The 27187-nt window shown below is 39.8% G+C and overlaps 1 protein-coding gene across 3 annotated transcripts; it reads right to left on the minus strand.

The window, feature by feature from the left end:
* Positions 1-7: 7 nt before the first annotated feature.
* PLA2G4F (phospholipase A2 group IVF) lies at positions 8-26048 on the minus strand. Of its 3 annotated transcripts, none has more exons than XM_052782187.1 (20): positions 25561-26045; positions 21792-21864; positions 19518-19654; positions 18038-18166; positions 16522-16562; positions 15870-15912; positions 14568-14634; positions 14096-14265; positions 11854-11967; positions 11304-11341; positions 10213-10348; positions 9341-9477; positions 7972-8194; positions 7265-7379; positions 5967-6104; positions 5371-5478; positions 4257-4451; positions 3756-3922; positions 2932-3118; positions 8-1589 (listed from the first exon to the last, which is right to left on the minus strand). In XM_052782187.1, the coding sequence occupies exons 1-20, from the start codon at positions 25669-25671 to the stop codon at positions 1360-1362; spliced, it is 2559 nt and encodes an 852-aa protein (XP_052638147.1). In that variant the 5' UTR covers positions 25672-26045; the 3' UTR covers positions 8-1359. The 3 variants fall into 3 exon arrangements, 1 of the variants encoding a protein (XP_052638147.1); XR_008234435.1 differs by having other exon boundaries at positions 1571-1589; positions 3756-3893; positions 25561-26048; XR_008234434.1 differs by having other exon boundaries at positions 1571-1589; positions 3756-3932; positions 25561-26048.
* Between the last annotated feature and the right edge of the window lie 1139 nt (positions 26049-27187).

The following is a 27187-nucleotide window of genomic DNA, read 5'->3' on the forward strand; positions in this document are numbered from 1 at the left end:
ATTGACTTTTTTGCTTACTTTTTATTGGAATAAGGAAAAATATATCAAGACAAGTGTTCATAAGAAAAATTGTGAAAAGCACATTAGCAAAACTAATGTTTATTAAAACACATTTAAAAATATATCAAGAACCATACCCGTTTATGTGCCTTTACATCATTTCAGAAAAGAAAAATTTCCTGCCTCCAGTTTTCAGACACAGAATCAGTACATTCAGCTCAATGTAAAAGCCACAAAAGTAAACAGCGTTTGTTTGCCACCCTTTTGTATCAGATATTTTCCAACTGCATAATTCAGTACTTTTCTCTGAGCTTTCTGCAAAGTGAGGTGAATTCCATCCCATAGCATAGCAGCATCTGACATTATTTTATTCATTCACATTCATAAGGTGTGCGTACCTTGAATATTCATGTTTCTAAAATATATAGACACACACAGAAACTCCTTGAACAAAGGTCTGGCTGAATTGCAAACCCAAGTGTAAGGAAAAAATACCTAATTCAGACTCTTCAAAGGAGCCTTCCTTCCTCTTACACAGAAAGAGAAAGATGAGACTTGCAGCATTTTTAAAGTTTCATCAGCTCGTGATGATCAAACTGTAGGAAGAAGCAACACAATCCCATGAGGTGTCTTTAATTGTTAAATATAAAAAAGGGAACTATTATTTCCTCAAAAACAAATGGTTACAAAAGTAAGGTACTCTGTATTGAACTTCTGGGAGACTAAAAGCCATTATAATCCTTCAGAAGGGTAGGAAGCAAATATCACAGAGATCTTTGAAACCATGAATGGCAAAAATGGAAAGCAGATAATGACTGTTCAGTCTTGAAAGTACATGGGCATCAGCCAGTAGCACATTGAAAACAAAAGGAGGCATTTCCTCTCTCAGTGCATAGTTACAATTGGTGGAGTTCCTTGCCAGATGATGTAAGTTGTGAAAGTTCACGGACGAGGTTCAAAAAGCAAGAGAGATAAAGGTATAGGAGAAATCAGTGTTTCCTTGAACGCTGCCAGACCTTTGACAAAAAGAGGTGCTTCACTCAGAGGAGTTTGGAAGATTATTCTCCAGGTGCATGAACTGTTTGAATAGACCTCCCTAGTCATCTGGTACCAGCCACTGTAAGATGAGATACTGGCCTAGATAATTCCCTATTCTTCCCCACATGACAAAGCAACATCCGTGTTGTACTGTACATCCCTTGAGTTTTTGTTAAGAGTATCCGTTACCTGGATTTTCAGTGTCACATGTGCTACTCCCTTCACAAGACAGTCTCCAGCTATTAGTTTTTGGTATTCTGTCTTGAACCACACGACTTTTGTACACTGCAGCCTGGCTGTATCCTCAGCTATGGAAGCTGCTCATGTATTGGACATATTGATGACTTTCTTCAAATTTCTCCTTTGCAGAGCCAAGTTCAGGGTTTTGAAGAGAGTGTCCTTGCTGTTCAGAACATTGTAGCGATTCACTTCCACCAACCTGATGAAATCGTATGGCTCAAAGGTGAAATTTAGTGTACGGTATGGAGAATCTTTTGACTCAATGACAAAGTCACCAAAGGATTTCTCTTCTTCTGACTCACGTTTAAGTCCTGCAGCAAGGAAGAAGAAAAAAAAAAAGCCAAAAGAAAAAACCAAACCACACAAAACAAGCAGCTGTAGTAGGCTCATTTTAGTTGGATTCTGCAAGGAGGATATCACAGATAATTGTTGAACCTTAACTTTTTCTGCAAAGCTGCTCCTCAGAGATTTCAGCTCCTTCAGGATCCAAAATGCTTGGAAGCTGAAGGTAAAGTATTATTACTCTTTCTACTTCCACTAGACTCCAAAATACAGGACTAAAATACATTTTCATTGTGATAAATTGTTTAGTACATCCATGATTATCATGTTCAAAACAGGAAATAACAAAGCTCAACTCTTCTGGAAGCACTGCTCTACACTAAAATAAAAAACACTAACACCCTGAGTTCAACTGACCTTAGGAGGGTAGTATATACTCTTCAAAATATGGTAACTCGTGTTTTTAGCACCCTGTCACTTAAATTTGAATACCAATCTTGAAAGATGAACATTAAAGTAATTTGCTAAAAACACTTTTGCTTGTTGCTATTCTAGAAATAGTAGTCTTGAGCCATATTCAAAGCCCAATACTTTGAAACTCTTCATCGTTGATGAGTAAATGCAGCCAGGGCCTGGCAAACATTGTAGTATTAATATAGATAGCATTAACAGAGTCCCTTACATTTCCCTTGCCTGTGTCAGTCCTGCACATTCTTTTCTATGTATTCCAAATGTTTTCTTCAGGATGCTGTTTCCTCCCAGCATGGGAGAAATAGGACATTGAATTTTGTCCGTCTCTTCTTAAAGGTATAGCTCTATCTTCAGTCCAGTGCTCTTGCTGGATAGACTGAGGTGGGCCTTACAGTCTATATAGATCACATTAAATGAAGCAAGGATCATTTCTCACTTGACCTTACACTACAAGGGCACAGGCCACTTAGCATTGAGTTACATGATCTGACATATGGATTGGTCCCCAACACTTTGCTGCTTAGTAGTTTATTCATATCCAATAAAGAAATGAACTTATTATTTAATCTGATTTGTAGTGCTTTCATGTATATTCGGAGTAACTAAAAGTAACAAAATCAGGTATCAGGGCAGAAAGGTTCAGAAAGAAGCAAAAGTATTGCCTAATTTTGATTCTTTCAGCCTTTAGATTTTTTTTTTTTTTAATTGTCAGCCTCTTCTCCCACTCTCCCTTCCAAAAAACTAGCGGAAGCTAATTCCGCTTTAAATGAAAGTAACAATTTAATAAATACAGGGTAATACTAAGAAGAATGAAAGGAGGGACACTGAGCCCACTGAATTTTCCCCATCAACACACCCAAACGATTGTAAAAATAGCTCTTTAAGATACAGCTCCCTTACCTGGAGCTTTGTATTTCTGGAAGGTGTCATTCACCAATGGGAAATGGAGCACAATTGGAGCCTTTGGATTATCATCATCCACAAACATGTAACACTCTTTTGGCTTCTTTTCATCTTCCTCACTCAATTTGATTTTTGGAAAAGGAATTTCCCGCTCCTCACAGTATTTCTGAGTCAGCTCTAAAACCTGTTGTCAAAGAACAAAAATAATTTCAATAGAGTATCAGCAACACCTCTAAGATCATCTAACTACAATTCTCAAAGGGCGATAGACTCTCACAAAAAAAAAAGTGACAGAAATCCAACTTCAAATTGGCAGAAACAATTTCTCTGGCTAGTGATACAGAAGACGACTGAAGAGCAGAACTGAGGACTGCTACCAAACATCAACAGTTTGCAGTTGTGACTTTTTATGTTTTGTTACTCTAAATATATTCACTTTGACTTTTCTGCACTTAAATATAAACACTTGTATAGAAAGGAAATAACTTGTTTTCATGAAGAAAATCACCAATAGCCACTTTTCCATTAGAAGCATACATCTAAGTAACAAGGATCATATGAGCCGAGCAAATACTCTTATTTTAGATAACAATCTATTCAGGCTTCTGAAAAGTTTTGAATCTTATTACAGTTGTCACTTTCCATCTCCTCATGACATTCACAGTAAAAAACATAGTACAATAATATTTGAAAGAGGTAAGGATTTATTTTAAGGCATTCTTTCATTAGTGTTTGTATTCAACATCAACTGATCTGCTGCCATTGTGAATATGATTCTGTGCTTTTATCTTCATGTAATAATGCTCAGCTACATCTCTCACCTCAAATGGAGCTTCCCAGGAAAAATTGAATGACAAGATAACATCCACATCCCTCTCTGGCTGAAGTACCAAAGGAAAGGGAGAGTTGATAGAAAAACCACCATCCACTAAATACAAGCTTTCTTCCATGGGGGTCAGCTGGTTGGGAAATGCATCCAGATGAGTGCCTAGAAGACACTCCAAGTAACACAAGTAACTATAACGAATCATTACACACCTCTCAGTAACAAGCAACAAACAAAGCTTATGCTAGGGCTATAAGAAGAAAAAAGACATTCCAACATGCACATTCATCTGAGACTGACCTGTAAAGTCTGATGATGAGGTTGCCTTATATGCCACAACATACATAGTGGATCAAATTTTTTGCTACAGTGTGAGAAGGGGTAAATTTCCTGACTTCAGTGGAACAAAGTCAAGCTCACTCATGTTCTGTAACATTGAGTGTTACAGAACATTAACACGCGATTTTACATCCCAGATACATATAGACTCATTTACCTCTCCAAGCCACAAATTTCTTGATGTTAACATAATCTTTATGAAGATACAATCCCCGCATGAAGTTGAAGGTTTCTCCACATGTGACCCGGGACTTGAAGAAATCCTGAAAAATTTGTAACAAGGGGCCCCCAGGTATAACCAAGCGAGTCTTCAGTCGTGTTGGATCTCGGAAATGGAATCTTCGGCAGTCATCTGCAGAAGCCACAGAAGGATGCAGAACACACAGAAAACGCTTGTCCAGCTCCACCATTTCAATCAGACTTTTTTCTACAATATTTAACCAGTTGTCCTAAGGTTGAGTTTGTCCTCTAATAAAAAAAGTATTGTAATGAAATTTAAATGAGCTGCATATTCTATAGTTGGATAATTTACCTGCCCTGTTTAAAGGGAATAGCATTACTCACAAATCATTGTCCATATGCATTTCAAACCCACACAAAGAAATCCTTGTTACCAAGTGATGACAACTTCCATCTTATAAAACAACAACGGTCATCCACACACAGTAGCATTTATAGTTACAACAACAAAAGCATGGGGGGAAAAACTGGGGCTGCAAAAGCAGAGAAGAAAAAAATATCTCCCCCTGCTACTTACTATAAGTCTATAACTATGCACCTGAGTAACTCTCAGCCTTTAATACACTTCCTTTTCACTGCTAGGGAGGCATTGTACAAATAGAGAACAATGCATAGACATAGAACCAGCTTATCCAAGGTTACAAAAAATCAGGCCAAGCAAGGATTTGAAAACCTGTTTTCCATCCTCCTACTTAGCAGTCCAGTTTCTGTTCTTCCTCTTCTCATGACTACAACGCCTGCACTTGCAATATGTGTTTAAGACAGCTCCCAGAACTAGCCCAAATTTATAGTCAAAGTCAGATACAAAATTTTTAAAAGGGAGGAAGAGAAAGTGTACTGGAAAACTATAATTGCTCTCTTCACTATATGTGTGATGGAAGGGAATAATACAGTACAAGAGAGATCTGTCCAAATCCATCCTTTATGCTGATTTTGAAAATACAGCATATTTTTGAGTCATACTATTTGTATGATCATTCCAAAAACAGGAATCTTTTGAAAAATCCTATTATTTTAATGCATGTTCTTACCTACAACTTTGATAACATCTTTGAAAGAATCTAGAAAGCCCAGTCCTATACCAACCACCTTCAGGCAGATATCATCCAAGCTTGCAGCAAAGGCACTGCCCCACATTCCTGCAGGAGAAACATGGAAGAATTTAATACTCAAAAGGCTTTTCACAGTGTAACCAAAAGGCCTATAATTCAGCTGCCATTCGTCATGGGAGAGGGCTGTCACTTGACCCCTACTATTCTAACAGGTAATGTTTGAGTTTAAACCTTTGAGTTAATCATGTGACAAATTCTGATGTAATAATACAATGCAGAAACTTCTCCAAGAGAAAATCTCTTCTATCAGCAAGGGAAAGATGGCAAGAGAATGGGAAGACCTAAAGCAGAAGTTTTTGACAGGCAGCTCATAAAAAGAGTCTTCCTGCAGACTCAGGACACCAGACTGTAATACTATGAACATACACCTAAACCTTTGGAGAAAGATTTTACATTTTTCCCTTCTTCAAATTCTTTAGGAAGGAACAAAAAGGCATGGGTTTATGTTGATGAGCCCCAAAAGCAGCGTGGCTCCTTTCCATCTCCCCATTTTATTCATTACTGTAAGATCATACCTTGTAGAAAACAAATCCTAGGCTCTGGATGTTTCTGGACAAGCCGTCCCATGAAGAACTCACTGTCAAAGTTCTCTGTTCGGACAAAAGCTCCATATTTGCGAAATCCAACTTCATAGGGAGTGAACTCGCACCATTCTAAGAACAAGCCAACAGGATATTTATTAATGTCAGAATAAACGTAGGTGAAAATGCCCATTTGATTTCTGTTCACACAAGGGAGACAGGAGGGAGTCTCCCTCTGCTTTTCACCTTCACTATGGATTTCCCTGCCACTCTTCTCAGTGATCCTCTATCTTACACATGATTAATAAAAACTCTTCTACAGGTTTTCATTGACTAAATACAACCTCCTTTCTTCCTGGCTTTTGGAAAAAAAAAATTTAAAATCCCATCTTGCTCCATCTTGACTTTGTTACTGCAGAAATAACCTGCCTATTTTACTTCCACTTTAAACCATTCTGATGGCTCCCTTTTCCATCACAAATGGAAGCTACTTCACTTTTCTCAGCCTTTCTTCATGCTACTTACCATCTCTCAGCAACTACTACAGTACTGACTTGAAAACTCAATTGACCCACTGTGTCAGACTTCATTGTCTGCTTATCAAAGTGTCTCCTCATGCTTGAAAGCTTTCCACAAATATTTACAAATCAAATTCACTGTCATACACGCACACTTGTCCAGAGCAAAACAAACAAAAGTCCCATAGTGGTACACAGATGGGACACGAGCATTTCTGTGCCTGTCTCACTGTATCTATCCTCACTTGTTACATCATATTTAAAGTTTCAAGTGACTTGGAATAGGACTGGCCTTCATTTTTTTTACTGTAATTGTATAACCAGCAAGAACCCAGGCTGCTAAAAACCACAATTTTGATGATGCATGCGACAAGGTTGCCAACCCATCATTTTACATGAATCCTACACAAATTGATTATCTGAGACTATAAAAGAAAGTAGGTCACCTAATTACCAAGGACTCCAATCCTCTGATCAGGCACAGACTCATGTATTGTCAGAATCTTCCCTCTCAGTTCCTGAAAATTTCAGGCATTTTCTAGAAAAACATGCAGAGTGCCCAGCAGAGTTGAACCTCATTTCTCTGTTACAGCCATGATGAAGACATTTGCGATCAGGATAGCATTCTGCCAAGCAGTATCCTATTGCCTGTTGCACTACCAACTGCTGCTTGAGCCATGTTTCCTGTTGGCAGCCACTCACTACCCATGGAACTGGATAGGTGAAAGGAATTTATTAATTTTAGCAAACAAACAAAGTTTGCCATGTTCATACCTGCAAAGTCACCACTGCTAATATTGGGTCTCACATTGACAGCTGCATAGAGAGGATAGGGGTTCTGGGCCCATTTCACTGCTTCTTGCTGATCAGACAGCTTTGATGGATCTTCCTGGTCACAAGCAAGGAAGAAAAAGCACACTTTAGTCAGGTAAGTTCTGTGCCCATACTTTGATAGTTTGAAGCTGTTGCTTAGCATTTCTGACTAACAGTGCTACTGATTCAAAGTCCCTTTTCCTCCCTCTGTCCATGCATATGGTTAGATTTTGCCAGAATATTTATGCAGTTGCATATTTAGAATGTCTGGTGTTATTAATAAACTAGTTACCCCTCTGATTTCTGACTTCGATTAGCATAGCAAATACTGCACAGTAATGCCATTTTGCAAAACCAACATCATTCTCTCAGACTTAACCTGCCCAGTAAAGAAACTATTAATTTAGTAACAGTCATTCCAAATAAACACTACATTTTTCTATAAGACTGATCTATACGACTTCAAAATTCTTTACTAAAGAAGGGTGCTGGGAACCCCAGGGCAGAAAGAGATGAGAACTCCCTATGTTTATTCCACAGCACCACTTATTCCAGAACAGTTCACAAAGGTAGAGAGTAATTGGTTTCTTGACACATAACATGTGGGTGGGCAGAGCTCCCACCTGGAAGACAAACAGCAATACACTTCCAAACGTGAACTCTTTTACCTTCTGTTGCAGGAAATATTCCACAATAAGGCCCCACAAATCTGTAAAGGAAACTTTCCGTCCACTAATCTCCATTGCATTCAGCTCCTGGAAATAGTATTTCAGTCGTTCTGGGGAAAATGCCCCTGCTTTGCTGCTGGACACAGTACCCTGAGCTCTTCTGATTGCATCTTGAAGGTCTTTCTGTGACCAGTCAGGGTCTTGATACAATGTCGATAAACACCTGAAAATGCTTATATTAATGTCATCAGTAATAATGACCCTTGTGTAAACAATTTTAGCTAATTATAATTAGTGCTGCAGCACCGAACTAAAAGCTTGAGAAGTCTAGCTAAAAGACAAAACATCGTGAAGGGAAAAGAGACCATAATAATGGATTTCTGAACTCTGAAACATGCTGAAAACCCTGACACCTACAGGACAACTTCATCCTGATTGCTAACCTACCTTTCAAGGATGTTTCAAGCATCATATGCTAGCACACATGAACCAGTTCAAAAAGATCAGTTAACTCCAGGCCATAACAACCCCGAGAGACTGGCTGACAGCAAGGGTGCTACTGCATACAGCAATAGAGGCCATAGCCTTCATCAGAACACAGGTCTCATTAAACAAGAAACTGGTTTGGACTATTGGCTATCCACATGAACAGATGCCTACATTTGTTTGAAAGTCTGTTTCTGAATCAAAAGAGGCAGGCCAGATCACAAGGTTAGTGGAAGAACTAGATACATAGGAATTAATTTAACACATAAAGCTCTGGAAGGGAGGATTATACTGTCAGGTTGCACAACTCCTCAGTGAAATCATTTCATGAAAACAATGTGTACTTATGAGGGATGACTTCACCACAAACTCCAAGAACTGAACTACTGAAACATTCTAGCCATGTCTAACATTTCAGCACATTGCTCCAGTCCACCAAAGAGCAAGCTGGTGCTATCCTTCTATTCAGCCGCATACACCGTTTTGGAAGGTGTTGGCACAGTGGTCCATGTGGACATGTTTCCAGCGACTTGCACCACCTCAGTTATCCTCTTGGCAAGAGCAAGGAAATGGGGAAAGTTTTTGAAGTCAGCGCTCTGAGGGAACAGACAGCAGTTTTATTCACGTAGTACGTTCTAACATTCAACTGCCAGGCTTGCAAAAGCAGCAGATTCATAAATTTAGCCAGTAGCTGTATGGGTTAGAAGTATAATGGATGTCTTGGACTCTTTAGGATCCCCATCAGAACTCACAGGTGAGAACTGATAAAATATTTGACCTCATTGTCCATCTAGATGGCACAAATGCAGTTTTGGCGTTATTTTGCATCAACGCTACTATATTCACCTGTAAGTTTCTGGAATCAACACTGCATGTAACTTACCAAGTAGACCCAGAAATTCCACACAGATATACTGCAGCATCCAAAAGGCCCAGCTGCTGAAGCCCAGCAAGACTGCCATAGAACGAAGTCAGTGCTCTCATCCCACCTCCAGACCCCAGTACTGCTACAACTGGAACCTGCAGGCAGCAAACTCAGTCACAATCACAGACTTTTGAATTGCCAATAAATTACAGAACCAATCCCATTTCAGTCTCATTCTTATAAAAATAAGAGATAAAATCTCTATTTCTATTTACATTTCAAGTAATTTCAGGTTTGATTTCAACCAGAACTCCTTTCTCTACTTTGTAATTGAAATATATTGTTTACTATAAAACATAGCAGTGTCATCTTAGGGACAGCCACTTACTGAAATTGTTATGTATATTATCACACATTTACTTGCATGCCATACAATATACACATAAGAACAATTAAAAGGCAATAATTCTTATAACGGCACCCAAAGATCACAGAGCAAGGTATCAGGCTACCTAGCTATAACAGTGTCCTCAAATCAGCAATTAGGAAGCTGTTCCTGTGGTCTGAGCTTCAGTTTAACCATTCTGAAACAGACCTTCCCATCACAATTCAGAGCTCAAAGGCCAAGATACAAGTGTTCAACTACAGAAAGTACATACATTCTGAAATTTCAATTTTTTGTGTTCCAAAACACACACATATCCCTCAAAATTTTAGAAATATAACAACATTTGAGACTTCAGAACTGAAATGTCACAGGGATCCATCTCACACCATGGTGAATGCAAACCATGGTTTCTGTTGGTTACAGGCAAAGAATCCTACAATACCTAATTATCAACCAAGCACAAAGGATTTTACATATCTCACTACAGCACTATGCTCCATACCTCATCTTTTCGAGGGGATTCTTTTAAGTGAAGAGTCTTCCTCAGTGCCTCTGAAACTATTTTCTTCCTTTTGTCCAAAAATTCTCTCTCCTCTTTACAGAGGTCAAAACCCAGACGTATGTCAAGATCCCAAGTGCTGAAGTAGAAATTAAAACAAAAAAAACCCCAAATTGTTAAGGATTTGTAATTACAAGGCAAAATCAGTTTCTGTGAACACACAGTCTAGGTGCTGATCTGAATCACTGGATCAAACTCCTAAATGAAGTTTTAGTGTATGTCTATACACCAGCTATTTTGTAACAGTAGCTTTTGGAATTAAAAATGAAACTTCTCCCTATTGTATTTCTTCCTTAATGTATAAATACAAAGGTTGTGTCAAACAGTATTCAGATTAAGCTTCAGGAATTTCACAAAGAAAGAAAAGATTCTCAGTAGGTGAAGAAGATTGTATGAGGAACAACTGAGATCACTGTATTGACATGGATGGAGAAATGAGGGGAAGAACAATTTTAAAAGAGAAATTTCTAAACTTAAGAGGCAGAAGGGGACAACTGAACGCCAATAAGCTTGCCATGAGTTTGTAAAAGGGGAGCAGGATCTTCAGTTAATTACTATATACCCAATGACCCTATCAACTTACTAGCCAACTGCTCTGTTTTGTGTGTTATTCTTTCCTTATCACTCCTTTCTTGCACCCTTCATCTATTTTATAGTTCAAGCTCTTCATACACTGAGATGTCCTTTCCTATTTGTCAGTACAGCACTGCACATATTTTGGAAACTACGTGTATCTAAGAAAGCTGATTAATATTTACACCACCAGCTATTTTATGTTTAAGTATTAGGAACACAAAATTTGTTCAGATTTCAGCAGGACTGACACCAATCCAATAGACAATATCTGCAAAGTCAAGTCACAGCCTTCAGAAGAAAAACAACCAGGTATTTTTCTCTAATGTATCCCAAGAGATCAATGGAGACAACAGACAGAACAGAAAACTTCCAGAACAGCAGGGAGAGTCACTCAGTTCCTTCACTATGAGAATAAAGGTCTTTCCTGATTTTTAGAGGTCTTTGAGGTTCCTACTCACCTCTCTTCAGTTTTCAAACTCATATCCAAACTTTGTCCCTGTGAAAGGAGAGAACACATCTTGCAATTGGTAGCAATTACATAGGTGGAACTACTAACTAGAGGTTATGACATCAACAGCATCACTAGATACTAACCAGAACAGCACACTCACCCACTAAACTACATCTCTGGAACACCTTTCCCTTGCACCTACTTTAGACATTTTCATTAGTCTCCACAGAAAGTAAAAACATTTACTCAGAGAGCAGGGTGAAAAAAATTATTTCTTCTGCAAGCTTCTTGCTTTTTGCCTCCTCTGGTATTTTTCTTTCATACCCTAACAGACTTTTTGCTTTGGAAAGTGATGAACTCCATACTTATTTTTCAAGACGCAACCATGAAAACATTTTTAGAAGAATTGCACTGAGTAATCTCAGTATTTCATTCTAGATAGCCAAGAAAATGGCACTCCTAAGAATCATGTGCAGCTTAACTTTCCAAATGTCTATAGGCAATGGGGAAAAAGTTATCCCAAGCATGTTAAAACAAGTGCAAAATGTTGACATTACCTCTCCCAGAGAAACAATTCTATCAACCTTTTGTCCAATAGGAAGGGAATTCACTGGTACAGTCCCCAATCCCAGAACTGTAGTATGCTTTTCAATATGAGGGTTCATACCATCCTAATAAAGAACAAAATGGTTTTTGAGCTCTCCAGAAAAAAGTTAGCTATTACTTTCATATGTCAAAACAGCAAACAATCCATACAATCATTATAACTAAATCTTTCCCCAAAGTCTAGGGCTTTTCAAGATCATCCTGCACTCTGCTTGACAGATCTTTGCTGGGATTTTTTGTGTCACTCAAATAGCTTCTTTTTTTTTTTGGTTGTTTGGTTTTGGTTTGGGTTGTTTTGGTTTTTTTTTTAAATATAGCTGTCTGCCACAAGGAAAAAATCTTTACCTCCAAATAGAAAATTTCCTCCCAAAAATCACTGTGTTCTGACATGTGCCAGAAAGCTCACAAGTGAACTTGCATTCTGTCTTCAAATCAGGATTTGGAAAAGAAACCAACAAGGCAACAGTGTTAGACATACAGAAAAAATACCACTAAATAGGAAATAAGATAATAGCCTTACGAACAGATGGGAGCATGCAATTAAAAAACCATAATTATTTTTACAAGCAGAGCAAATTAAAGTTTGCCAGGAAATCTTTGAGTTTTCTCCCATGTTGTATTAGTGAGGGACAAGCTCTCTTAACACAGAGCTTTGTGCAGATTCCTAAATTTACAAGAGGCATATTAAAAAACCCTTTATATCACAGGGCCACACTCAAACCTACACAGCCTACCAGGTGGGCTGGAGCCTTTACACCCACTGCAGGCCTCAACCCTTGGGAGGAGACAGCAGCTTAAAGAAACAACATGTTGTCATCCTTCTCACAACAAGAACTGAAGACAGACAAGGAACTACCCACAGATTTCACAGATGTCTTCTGACCAAAAACAGCTGTCCTGAGTCAAATGTCCCTCTAAGCCCACTGTCCTCCTCCTAACAGGGGCAAATAACATGCATTTAGGTACAGGGCAAGCAACATTACTACAGTCCTGGCACTCTCCTCCCTCTGATAAGAGAGGAAAGGTCATACTGGACAGCTTTGTGCTCTAGGCCAGCTCTTGAAGGAGTATGTTCTGCTAGCTACCAGGGGTGGTTTGGTTGAGGTTTACCACCTGGGCTAATCTCCATGGTTGACTTCTACTGTGTTTTTGCTTGCCTGGCTCTGAGTTTTTGGCTAATTAAGTCCAGGTCTCTCTCTTCATTTCATGTTTGCTCCCCAACCAACTCTACTGCAAAGCTATTCTTCCATATTCTTTTTTGTGTTCTCTTCTCCATAGCTGCCTCTAGAGTAGTCAAGATCACCATCTGCATTCATGATGCCCAACTGCTTGTGGGGATGAATAACATCACAGAATAAATAGTTTCCTTGCTCTCATTTTTGGTGTCAGGCCATACTGGGAGCACTCATCACAATGAACATTCAGTCACTCCTATGGGATACACACACTGCATGGGTACCTGTAGAAACTGTGAAGTGACAGACAAAGCTAAATAAACCTTTGCAAGTGGCAAGTGCTCTACAAGTTTCTGACAGAAAAGAGTTGCTATAGAGTATCTCAATAGCTGAAAGCAAAGATGTCTTCATGTAGCAAGCATGTGCAGATTCAGGTTTTTTTAATCCCCAAGTTTGAACAGATTTTAAAGTGTTGGGGATGATATACTTCTAAGACAAGTTCACCTCCTTACCCAATGTCAAAGATCCAATGCAATTCAATTTTTAAAATAAAAAATAGTAGTGTGTAAAAAGCAATGATAGAGGAAAAACTTATCTCTCTGCTCATAAATTCCTAATACACAACCAGAAAAATAATACATCCATTCAAGACAGGCTTCTAGCCTAGAAAATTTTGATCTGAGCAATTACAACATTACAGAGTTAAGTTTGATCAAAAAGGTTTATCTGGAAGTGATTAGTAACCTTCATAATAGATGGTCCCTAGCACCACATACATATAGTATTCCACAAGAAACTTGCTTCCAATGCAAGCTTTTGACATCCACAGGTACCTGAATAATATACCCAAAACTGACATCCCTAAACATCTAAAGAAGTCCCTGGCCTTCTCATGATCAAATTAAGGCTGTCCAATTTATGTTTAAGGACACTTTCATGGACCAAAAGGTACTGGTTTCAGAGTGGATTTATTCAAAAGTGGGCTGTCAACTTTGTAGTAGTCAGCACAGATGCTTACCTGTAGGACAGATATGGTTTGCTCCAGCTCCACTTGCAGTTCTGGACACATTTCTTTATCCACATGAAAGACAAATGAGGTTCCATAATCCTTCTCATTGCCCAGCCTCCAGGGAATACACAACTGCTTCTGATATGCCCCTGGAACAGACACCTTGACCTCACAGCTCCCTGTGCATTAGAATAAGAAGTTTAGACCACAGGATCCATTTAAATAAATGTTGAAAATCAGATACTTGTTAAGTGTAGCTGAGACTACGAAAACACAAGCAAAAACTCTCTTGTGTGGTACCAGTGGATGTGACCCAATACTATTTAGCATTAAAAATAAAAGCAAAATTAACTTAAAAAGTCAATTTTGCAGTCAGTAAATAAAAATGCACTGTATAGACAGAGAATCAAGTCTCCCCCCTCTCCCAAGGAATAAACATGCTGAAAAGTAGATCTGACTTCAACTCTGCAGGCAGCCCTACCTTGCTGTCTCTCTCCTGTTTTTTCCTCTTTGTTGACAGTGCCTTGCAGAGACAAGCAAGGATGAACCTATGAAGAAAAGAAACCACCTCTGGTTATGAGATTTTAGTTCACTTCTTTGTTGAAGCTTAATCCACCTACTATATTAGGTATAGGTTTACAGCTGCAAGCTGTCAAAAACCCATTATGGATTATGTTGATCTTTCAAATAAAAAGCAAGTTTTGTTTAAGCAGGATGGGATTATTTGCTTGTTTCAAAATCAAACCCACTCTTTCTATTCCAGTTACTGGGTTTTTTTGCAACTGGTACTTCATAGTTACAAGTTCTCAACACCTGGTTTTTTTCTGTTGTTTTACCTTTTTTTTAATGCATGTGTGAGTACCTATTCAGAACTTGTTCAGATCCAGGCAAGCACTTTATAAATTCTGCCATGACTTTCTGTCCTGGATTGTCTATGTCCTCATGAAATGTAGTCTCTCATGCCATTCAATTGCCAGCTTCCCTTCTAGGACAGCAGATGAGATACTTAATTGGCCATAATTGCTCTAAAAGATAAGATACTACTCCACTGCTTGAATGTAAGACTGATTTGCTAAGGGAAATGGGAATACAAAAGACTCTCATGTGAAATAGTTTGCAGAACTAGGCTGTTAAATGCCACCAATTTTTCCTGAAAAAATGTTAAAACTCTACAATTCAACAACGATGAACTCTTTCCCATCCTTTTCTCCTTATTAAAAACATCACTCCAGTCCCTTTAGTTTGAGGGGAGAAAAGAGGTTGTAACACCTGTATTTTTAATGTACAATGCACTGATTTTCTTAGACTGATTGCCCCAAGAGAACAGACAAATCCCTCAAGACCAAAACTCTTGAGTCTGAGAACAGGAGGCATCACCTACTTACTAATGGTACTGATAAAAGCTTAGAAATAATACGTGTTAAGATAACAAGGGGAACTGTACCTGGCCAGCATCTAGGCTAGAAACCTCAATACAATCTGCAAGACTCACTAGCCTCCTAAAGACATTTCTTGTTTATACTTTTTAAAACAGCCCTACTGAAACCTCCCCCCCCAAAAAAACCCAAAAACCCCAACCCTTTCTGTGAGTTGGTATCAAGTTTTAAAAATTGACAAAGCTTTTTAAACCAGCAAATTAAAAAAGAGGGGCAGATGCGGGAAAGAGTAAGAGCTATTTGGAAGCAGAATTGGAATTCTCAACAACTCTTGTCCTCTTGCTACTAAAAACCTACCTTTCAGGAGTAAATCCCAACGTATATGTAATTGACTTCCATGTACTCACCACAAGGACTCCATTGGTCAATACCTCTGTAGGGGCATCTGAGCTGTGAAAGGAAGAGATTTCATGCAAATGAGTTTTGTTTTTAATTTGCTTCATCCTACTTTACAAACTAACTGCCTGGATAAGTGGTGGGGGAGAAAGGTCCTCGGTGTGAGAGATCTGTGCAAACTAGACTGACACCAGGTATATTTCCCTTCACAGAACAATGGGGGAAAAATACTGAAGAAAAAATTTGTCTGCAACTATAAGCATGTGCTATAAGGCCTCCCCATCTCAGTTATTTTGATAACCTAGAGAAAAGCTGAGCTTAGATAGACTATCAGATAAAGTATCCATTTGTTTATATTGCAAGGTTAACTGTGAAAGCTTTCCAGTCCTAAGTAACTCATCCACAAAATATTCATTTCTTTTGCAGTGCTGCCATTCCCATGAAGTCCAGCAAAATTTTATTTCTTTTTTGGTACCCTAAAAGTTTTGGTGACTTGAGTTTTAAGTATATTTGTGATCAGCCATTGGTGAATCAACTCAAACACCACAGAGAACTCTAAAGCATTAGCCTTTTTATGGGCAAGACTGTCCCTGCACAGAAAAAGCAACTAAGACAACATATCTGCAGAGCAAAAGTTCATTCAGCTCTTCAGGTAAGACTCACCATTTCTCCAAGTAAAACTCTACGTCCAGCTCTTCATTAGCCTTGGAAAATAAAAGTTGGACACAGGTGACCCTTGATCTCGAATATTATTATAAAAGTTTTTCCAAGAGATTAAGTGTTCTTCTTGTTACAAACTATAATAACTATTTTTGTTGCTTTTACAAAAGCTCCAGTTAAATTTTGGAAAGTTTAAATTTATGCCTTTTGTTGTTGTTGTTCTTTAAACATTTCTCTCCTCCTGGACACATCCTATATGACCAGACACATCTATGTTTGAGGACGCAAGTGCACACAAGTGAGAGTTGGCTCTCAGATCCACTACCCTGCTAATGAAAAAAAAAAAAAAAACCAACCCCACACAAAACTCTTCTGGCTCAAATACCACTGCAGTGCCATCTCTGCAAACAGCTTCTACATGAGGCTTTGTGCTTCCTCCCATTTATTATTTCAGCAGACTGCACTCTTAACGCATTGCTGCCTTTGTCTTTGAGAGACATTGATCCAGCCATCTTTCCCCCTACCACAGCATACTGTAAACGCTTGATATCAGACCTAACGCAGCTTTTAAAATAACCAAGTAGAAGCCAATCTATGTAATTCTCTTTACTGAAGTTGAAGTTTCCAGTTCCACAAATACTGCTCAAGATGACTTAAGCATTCAGCAAACGGGACAGAGTTAGTGAGAACAAGGGAGTTACAAAGCCTCTTTCCATGATCACAAATAATTTAGAGTGCCTGTGACACTGACTAACACCTCCCTGCTAACTGCATACCAGTTAGTCTGCTTCTGACTATACCAGCACTGAAGCCAGATTTCTCAAGACGACACATCATTAGCTCAGCTTTAATCCAGACCTATTGTAGCCATGTGTTTGAAGCAGTTACAAAAAAGATCAGACTGGTGATGTGGCTTTAGCTACATAAAACAAGCTGTCTTGTTGCAAGTCCATAAACAGGTGCACAGGGACTGAGAGCAGCTAATATGCACCCATAGCACCCACGTGAAGCAGAGGTTAAATGTAACTGAAAATAACTCAGGGAAAATAGCCTTTTCTTAGGCTTTTGACTTATTAAATATGGAGGTAACCTTTGCAGCAATAAACTTCTTCACTGCAAACTGATGATGATCAACTAGGCAGTCTGCAGTCCCCACAATGATTGCTGACTGCAAATGCCTTTAATTTTAAGCCCACTTTAACCCCTCTCTAGTCTCCTGAAAATTCAGTTCCCTTTAAAGGTGTTTTAACATCTTCTGAAAGAAAGCAGTCATCCCAAGTTTCATTTAGTTAGGCATCTGAAAGACTGTGGAACACACACACACAAAAAAAAATAATCACTAGGAATTTTAGAAACATCTCAGACGATAGTAAAACCATATATGCTGTTGTCACCTGCTGACACATTTTCCCTTTCTGGCTTCTACATACAGATAAATCAACTAGCATGTACTGCCGGATTTCTGTAATGATGAGATGCAGCTATTCACAGTTGACCTGGAAAGAAGCCAGGGACTAACCTCAGGGTTCAACCTGAAAGTGCGCAGCAAGGGCTGACCCAGCTTCATGCCCCCTACATCAAAGACGATAGACGTGAGCTCATCGCTGACAAGGACATCCTTATCATAGAGTGTCAGTTCCAGAATGTTCTAAAACCAAACAGAAAAAAACAGCCTCAGATGAAGAGACAGAAACACTTCCATAAACCTGAGTACCTGTATCCAATAGACACTTTATGCATTAATCAATACCCTTCCCCTTTCCCACTCCTGAAGAGAATTCACTATTTCCAGCAGGACTTACAGCATAGTTTAAAAAAAGCTCCTAGTTGATAGTGTTTAGCTAAAAGATTTTCTGATCTTCCCAACTAGAGAGAGGCCCCAACCAAATGCATGTGGCAGTACTCTCCACCAGCTTCAGGCACAGATTTGCCTGAGGAAGCAACAGCAATTTCCACTCTTTCAGCATGATTAAGTCCAGGATGTTATAGGGACCTATCACTTCCTGCTCAGCACTGCTTCAGAGCAGGCAAGTCCAGCAGAAACTAATTGAAATAGATACAATGAGTACATATAGCACCCAAAAAATGGCCCTGCAGCAACTAGTTTTCAAGGAGACAAGACTGAACTTAGAATTGTGCAGGCGTAGCCTCACAACAGTAACCCCACAGAGGCCTTATGAGACTGCAGGGGAAGAAAAAGCTCACACACTCTAAAGCTTAGTTTGCAATTTTCTTACCATTTAAGTCAATTACCATTCCACCTTTGTCACCAACCTTTACGGGAAGGTACTCGAGTGAGTGGGATAGTTAATAAGCACCTTATTCCAAAGCCTAGGATGTTATTTAAAGCAATAGTACCATACTAACACTAGCCTTTTAAAGTACAGTTTCCTTCCCTCTACCATTAATGTCTGCTTTGAGAATGAATGCTGACAATCTGAAGACTTTGTTCAATACTCTATTAGGTCATGCTCAGACAGCAGACAGATGTACTGTCTCTAAGAGTTTGAATTTTGCTTTTCTCAATCACAGGAACTGATGGCAAAACTTGACTGAATGAATTAAGTGGCAAAGTGATTTGAAATTTAGTTCCCATTATTGTCACTCAGCCACTTGGCTGTGTAAAGCAAGTAGAGCTACAAGAAGGCAACTGCTACTCTGTGAAAGTAGAAGCAATCCTCAAATAGAAACTTGCTTTATCAAGGAATTTCCTTGAACTCTACCATGTAGTGCCATAACTTCCCTTTCCTGAGTTGCATCGCAAGGACGTTTATGGAAAATTCTAGCTGCAATTTACACAAGAGTGCAGTTACAAACTGCTGTGGTTATCACTGGACATGCATGGTACAGTTTTTTGTACCACTGAAGACGACTGACACCTTACAAGCAACACTGGTTTTGAAGGTAATAAAGATCCCTTGGTTTTGAATGAAGTAGCAAAAGTAAGCCAGTACACAAATGCAGATAGCCCAACCAGCTCCACAAAGTGCACTCCTTACCTTGACAGCACTATGGATTCGATACTGGAAAGTTTCATTCCATTCTGGGTTATCAGAGTTGTCAACAACCTGAGTTTGGGAGACTATGGGAGATGCAGTGGGCAGCTTTAGTTCCACGTAGCAGTCTGCCTTGGACACTAGAGCAGAGAGTGTAGAGACAGACATCAGAACAACTTTAATCAAACATACTCTTTCCCATGAGCTCCTCATTTTCTAGATCTCATTGCACCATAGAAACATGCAAATTTAAGGCTGGACTTGTAAAGCAAAAGCCTTTAATGAAGTACACTTCTTTAAACAGTAGCAAATTGAATGTTAGGTACCTATACTTCTTTTTTCTAGTTCATCCAAACCATAAAGCCCTTCATAAAAGGGACTACTATTCGAAATGAGGAAGATCAACTTTTCAACAAAGATGACTGCTGATATCAGGCTCATTGCCTCTTGTCCTGTCACTGGGGACCACTGAAAGTGTCTGGCTTCATCTCCTTAACATCCTCCTTTCAGATACTTGTACACATCCCCCTGAGCCTTCTGTTCTGCAGGCTAAGCAGTCCCAGATCTCTCAGCCTCTCCTAGTGTGAGAGATGCTCCAGTCTGTTTACAGTCTTAGTGGCCCTTCACAAGACGCTTTTCAGTAGCTCCAATATCTCTGTTAATGGAGTGCCTAGAACTAGGCACAGTACTCCAGATGCAGCCCCACCAGCGCTGAGCAGAGGGGAAGGATCACTTTGCTTGCCCTGTTGGCAATGCTCCTCCTAATGCAGCCCAGGATACCATTAGCCTTCCTGGCAGCAAGGGCACATTGCTGGCTTACGGTCAGCTTGCTGTCCACCAAGACCCCCAGGTCCTTTTCTGCAAAGCTGTTTTCCAGCCAATCAGCCCCCAGCATACGCTGGTGCACAGGGCTGATCTTCCCTGGATGCAGGACTTCCATTTCTTTTTGTTGAACTGCATGAGGTTCCCATCAGCCTGCTTTTCCAGCCCATCGAGATCCCTGCTGGATAGCAGCATGACATGGTGTACCAGTCACTCCTCCCAGTTTTGTAACATAAGCAAACTTGCTGAGGGTACACTTTGCCCCACCACCCAGATCATTAATGAAGACACTGAACAATATGGGACCCAGAATTGACCCCCTAGGTTACATCACTAGTTACTGACTTCCAGCTAGACTTTGTACCACTGATCACCACCCTTTAAGCTCTGCCATTCAGCCAGTTTTCAATCCAACTCCCTGTCTGCTCATCTAGCCCATAATTCATCAGCTTCTCTATGAGAATACCATGGGAGACAGTGTCAAAAGCCTTACTGAAGTCCAAGTAGACAATATCCACCACTGCTATACCCTCATCTAGTCTGGCCAGGAGCTGAGCTTTCTGCTTCCATTCCCTAAAAATAACCAATTGTCTGAGAGTCCTTCCTTATTCCAGTTAAGGCCCCTTTAACAACGCAAGTATGAGAACCATTCTTCACTCCAGTTGAACAGAAAGGCCATAAAAAGAACTTCTCTTCACAGTGTGATTCTAGCCCTCAGCCTTTCAGGAGGGTTTTCCATTCCCTGGACAGTCATTTAGCATTCCAATAGTTCAGTGTTGGATGCCAGATATAAACTTGAGGCAGGCAGACTACCTTACTGTATTAAATCTGAAGGAATTAAATCTCAAGAGAGTTTTAAAGGTCCAAATGCCCCAAACAGCCCTAAGAGCTTTCCTCAATACAGATGCGCAAGAGAAAGGGAATATATACCATGCTATCAAAACCAGGAACAGGTAAAAAGCAGTTTGTCTTGGAATCAGTCAACCACCTACCCTCTTAAAAAGCTTCAATTACATCAACAAAATAGCAGGCACATGAAAGAAAGCACTACTACAACTGAGAAAATAAATATTTGGAAACTAGAATTGAAGATTGCTACTTCTAGCACAAGAAGACTGTTCACTAGGAGCAAGGGTGAAATTTGCCATGACTGGAGAGCTGAATCCAGACAAAGGAACACAGAATGGGCCACAGTAGGATGTGTAAAGGAGCAGGGAAGCAAAACATCACCAGGACTTACCTGATCTTGTTCTGCAAAGTAGCAGGGTTAATCTGCAGCTTGGCCTCAGATCAAACTTTTAAAATATATATAATGCTTTACAAGAGAAGCCTTTGTTCAGACATAAAGGCAATATACTATGTGTACATAAGAAGTTCCCATAACAACGCTACCTGCGTTACAGGTATGCATACAACAAACCGTCTGTTTTCATAATACCTTGACTAAATACTTACACAGATCTGTACCCTTGATGTTTCTGGCTCGGAGGACTTTTACTGTTAGGTTGTAGTAAGGGTGCTTCTCCCACTGAAAAGAGAGGAACAAGCTCAGCATGTAACTCAACTGCAATGCCTGTTCTATAACCACATCAGTATCAGTCCAGAGAAATGGATCAGACCAGCCAGCCAAAAATAAACTATTAATGAGTCAGTTTGGGAACATACACAGCACTTTCAGTGTCCTGGAAGAAGACTAAAGGAGTCTAGAAGGAAACTCAATTCCCTTTCAGCACGGCAATGCATGATGTCTTAGGATAACTCCTCACAGACTTCAGAAAATAAGTCCCTTATTTAGGGTTTCCTCTAATTACAGAACAATTTTGAATTTCTCCATTAGTTCATTCCTGCTGAAGGATAAACAGACACTGAAGCTGCTCAAATGATTTTCATCATGACTTGGCTAGTTTAAGACTATTTGCCAAGGGCACACGCATGCTTGAGTAATAGCAGACACGGTGAGAATCTTAACAGCATGGTCTAAAGACATAGAAAGCATACACTGTTTACAAAGAGGAAAAAACTCACTTTCTTGTAGGAACACGTACTTCACAGCAGTTTGAGCAAGAAAAGACAAACCTTAAATTCCTTTTCACTCTGGACAGTTATTGGTATCAGCACTATAAACATGCATGCCTTTTTACCAGCGTAGATCAAAATGTAATCCTTGCTCTTGAAAGCTTCTGGGAGTCTATTTTTGGAAAGTAATGTTAGTATCTAAGTGCCTGGATGTGAAGAGGAAAAAAAAGCCTGACTGAATCCTAGAAGATCATGAAGGGGGGGAGGGGGGCAGGGGCAGGGGAAGACAAGAGAAAACAGCTTGAAAGGATTTAGTGCAGAGACTGCACAGAAGCAGTTGTGTAAGGCTCATGAACAGAATGGGATTCTGCCTCATTTCCATCAGTTATGACACAATTCTGTCCAGCTAAGAACCTTTTCTATTCTTAAATCCCATTTCAAAATGTTTTTCACAAGTGGTCACTACTTCACGTTCATCGTTTTCTACATGGTTGGCTTGAGACCAGAGTTTATTTTCAGATACGCTAAGTATTCATCTACAACTGAATTCAATGGGATCTTCACTTACTAACAAAATGCTGCAGTACGCCAAACATTATGTAAAAACATTGGCCCTACATATCACTAACTAGGATCTGAACTGCCAAACTCTCCTTGAATATTCCTTATCTGATAAATGGAACTGTACTATGTTTGTTAAGCAGTCACAGACTTCTGGAGTTTTCCATATTTCTTACCACTTTAAGATACTTGCCAGCTTTTGCAAAACAGGGTTTGAACAACACAATAAACCCAAGACATACATAGTATACTGAACATCTTTGTACTAAGTACCATCCACCCTGATGAACAAGTGAAGGGTAAAAATTACACAGGTTGTCTAAGATATCTCACATGCAGGTGCCAAATTAAATTTGTGCAAATAAACTCCAATTATACCATTATTACTGTTAAAGGACTTATATTTGCAGCATCAACATGTTGAAGATATTCCTTCCCTCATCTGTTTCTGGAAACAAGCCATGCCTTCACATTGAATTTCACTATGAGCTCTACCCTTCAGATGCTAGTTTTTCCTCCTTTTTAAACGTTTCCTAATCACCTCTATTTTGTTCAGTCACTGACACTAGTTTCTCAGGCAAAGCCTGACCTCCTTTCTACCTCATCAAGGTGGGGAATGGACTACAGAAATTCAAGATTGCATATGTGATTCTCAACGACTTCCTAAAGGTGCTGCAACTCTTCAGGTTGTTGAGAAATGAAGCTACATAATCACACCCCCACTGCTGTCAAAGCAATCTGCAGTCATATAGCCTGACTATCATCTGGAAATCTGACACCATCAGCAGAGGAAGCACAGTACACCCTGAAGATAGCATATCCCTCTTTTACTGCACACCATCTATCAACATATAGTTACATGTTCAAAAGAAAGTCCCTTCCAAAGGTCTCTAACAACCTTTGATTTGCAGTCAGTCATTACACAGCTGAGGATACATTTTCCACACCCAGATCATAATTTAAGGGCACGTAACACAACAGACATTTCACTGTGCTCCCAAGTCTGTGCTACCAGTTATGCCAGAAACTTCCCATCTGATCTTTCTACTTATCTTTTAGCCAAGGCACAGCAAGGTCATAACATGTTGCAAGGTGAGCATGCAGAGTAATGAAGCATGAGAATATCAGATATGTTCTATCTGAATGCATCAGGGAAAAGGCAGGCAAGAAATCTGTATGGGAAATGAGCAACAAATAACGACAGTTCTGCCTATACCAGTGTACGTGACAGCACACTGACATATGCAATGGGTGCAAGCAACCAGTTTCTACTTTGCAGTTTAATGATTTTTCAGAATCACCTTTTCCAGAGCTCAGGAGAGTGCACCTGAAGCAAAAACCCCCTTGAAATACTTAAATGAGGGTACAAGACTGAATTTTCACACACTCAACCCTGCTAACAACTGTTAGCAATAATAGCAAAATCAGTAGCAAATAAAAATGTAACTTCTAAGCCATATTTTCTTTTGTGTTCAGAGCTACCAGGCGAATCAGGTAGCTCAAAAAAATGTCTAGTTTAACAAAGGAGCACTTTCTCCCCATCTTGTTCCTGCTCCCAGGTATACACTGCTGCCCATAATTCCCTTCCTTGTGGCCGAAGTGCCACAAGTTTGCTTTTAAACCCAAAAGCAAACTCCTGGCTTTCCTAGGCACCCCTTGCACTTTCCTTCCTCTCACAGAAGTGTGCACCCACAGTCATGAAAGGCGACTTCAGACCCAGTCCTAAGAACCATGGTCTTCTAGAGGGCAAGTTTTATGATCAGTCGGGTGATACGAGTAGTGCTAGCAGCTCAGTATCACAACAGCAGTGGCAAACACTGGGCTCCCTCCCACTTATATTGCTGTTTGTCTTTAGATGTGTGAAACTAAGGCTAAACTCTGGAAAATTACGGAGATCTGATCATGTTGAATTTTTATCACACAGCAAGCAGAAGTGTGGACAGGCATAGAGGCAGCAAGCCACCTTGTGACATCTAATGATCACCTCAATTTTAAGTTGTAGATTGAGGTGTGGGGACAGGTAATCAGATGACAGACCAGATCTCCCAGGGAAAGGCTCCTTCACAAACATTTAGTGCAATTCAAAATCGAGGTTATTGGCCAGGCCATCATATACAATGGAATGATTATACACCAGTTAAAGGACAAACACATTGAAACCACTTTATCTAATGTGGTTGCGCTGCATTATGAACAGGGTGTGAAGTCATCGTTAATCTTTGTCTACTGTAGATTCTTAAGCCCTGTGGGATAAGGTAGAGAGCAGAAAGGAAGGGAATGGTAATCAAGGATATTTTGCAAGAAAACAGATAAGCACTATTTTGTCTCTACTGATGAGAAGTGCAGTATTCTGCACTCTCCTCCCCTGCCCCAAAAAAGTACATGGCATCAGCTTAATTCTGCTCCCCAAAACCTAAGGAAACAGAGACCTGCTCTGCATTGCCTCACACAGACCCTGAATTTACTAAAAACCTGGAATCTCCATTAGCATTCTTGTTATCCAAAATTTTCCCCTAACTATAAACTTTTTGATTAATTCCTGCAGAAGCGCAGGACTGGTTTTCCACACATGCAGTAACAGCAAGTCACTGCCGAACACATCGGCTAAGGAATGGTGTCCCAAAGACAGCGCTACAATTTGTCTTACCCGCCAGTGATAAAACCCAGTCTCTTTCCTCTCCTTCCTTTGGAAAAGCACAGCTGCCAGAAAAGGCAGCACTCTGGGTGGAAACGGGCCCCGCAGCACCTCATGGAACATGGGAAAAATGTCCCTTCGTCTCCGCAGAAAACCTGACAGGGAAACACAGAAAATAGAGAAGTCCCCAGGCGCCTGGCTGCGAAGGGCTGCTCTTTACAGGCTCGCTCTGAAGTTTTGCGCAGGGCTGGGCTGCGCTCCAACTGTGAGAAGCGGAGGTGTGGCCTGCACTTGCCAAACAACCCAGTTCAAAACCTCGCTGGCAGGTTTTTCAAATACTGGTAAAAGATAAGGGCAGCAAAGTAGCACCAAACAGGGAAGCCCTGGGTAGGAGGAAGCACCACTCTGTGATTAAGCCACAACCTCAAAACCACCAGTCCAGATCTCCTTTGAGAGTTCCAGCAACCTGATCTAGGACTTTGACCATTTTAAACCCTCCCAGAGTTTCAGCACAGCCTAAACCAGTATTTTCAAATATAAAGAAATTCCCATCTTACAAGCCTGAAGCAAAGCCAAATTTGTCATTGACTGTAGCTGTTGCGAGAAGTTTCAGGGAGGCCTGAGCAGAGACACCACAATGTGGTCTGCATTAGGATACCTCAGAGAATATTGATTCACCACCATGTCTAACCTTTCGCTATGTGAGCGGCCTGCACGTGTGCCCCCCTTTATTCTCATTTCCATGTAGCTCAGTATTGATTCTCCACCAAAGGCTCTTGAAAAATTGTACAACAGATTGGGCAGATTTTTTTATGCACCTACTGTGTCTTAAATATTTAAGTAGTAAAGGAAGTGATTAGTTTATTAACAGCTGCTGACAGCTGGCTTGTCTGGAGCTTTTTATTAAAGAGCTTAAACTGAAGCAGCAGACCAAAAAACAAACTTAAGTGTTTCAACAATTAGAAAGTGGCAGAGAATGTATGAAAGCCAGTAATACAGGATGTCACCAGCTCCACACAAACATGAGAATGTGACACATTCTCAGCAAGGTCCCATTCATTAATCATTTCCTGTCATTAGTGTCAGTCACTAGATCAGAATTTAAGAAAATTAATAAAAGCACAGGCACTGATATTTAGAACACAAACAAGTCAGTACTAGTTAGTGAATTCAGAGACTCAGAGTCAAAGCACAGGCAAAAAGCAAACATCATACCATTGCAGAACAGCCAGCAACTGCTGTAAAGCTCTTGTGTGGTACTAAATCATTTGGTAAAGATAGACACTGGGTTGAAGAAGCAATTTCTTTGCATTTCTACATATCACTGCATTCAAAGTGAAGGACTGTCATATTAGGTTTTATTTATCTTCGAAAAACTGCAGAATCATAAGTGTGATTTATTTATATTTAATCTAATATAGCTCAACTATAAATTACCAGAAAATTGAAGCAGGCTTACACAGTAAGCTAACATGGAGAAACTACATTAATTCTAAACAGCTTATTATAGGCAGTATATAAAGCCTGTATTTTATCTTGCGAGTGCCCAATTGCATTTACAATCAGGCTTACCTGCCTTCTCCTGAAGTTCTCTCTCATCTTCCAATGAAATCTCAGCACAGGGATCTCATGTTTATAG

Source organism: Harpia harpyja, chromosome 3 (assembly GCF_026419915.1).
Source record: "Harpia harpyja isolate bHarHar1 chromosome 3, bHarHar1 primary haplotype, whole genome shotgun sequence".
NCBI classification, from domain to species: Eukaryota; Metazoa; Chordata; class Aves; order Accipitriformes; family Accipitridae; genus Harpia; species Harpia harpyja.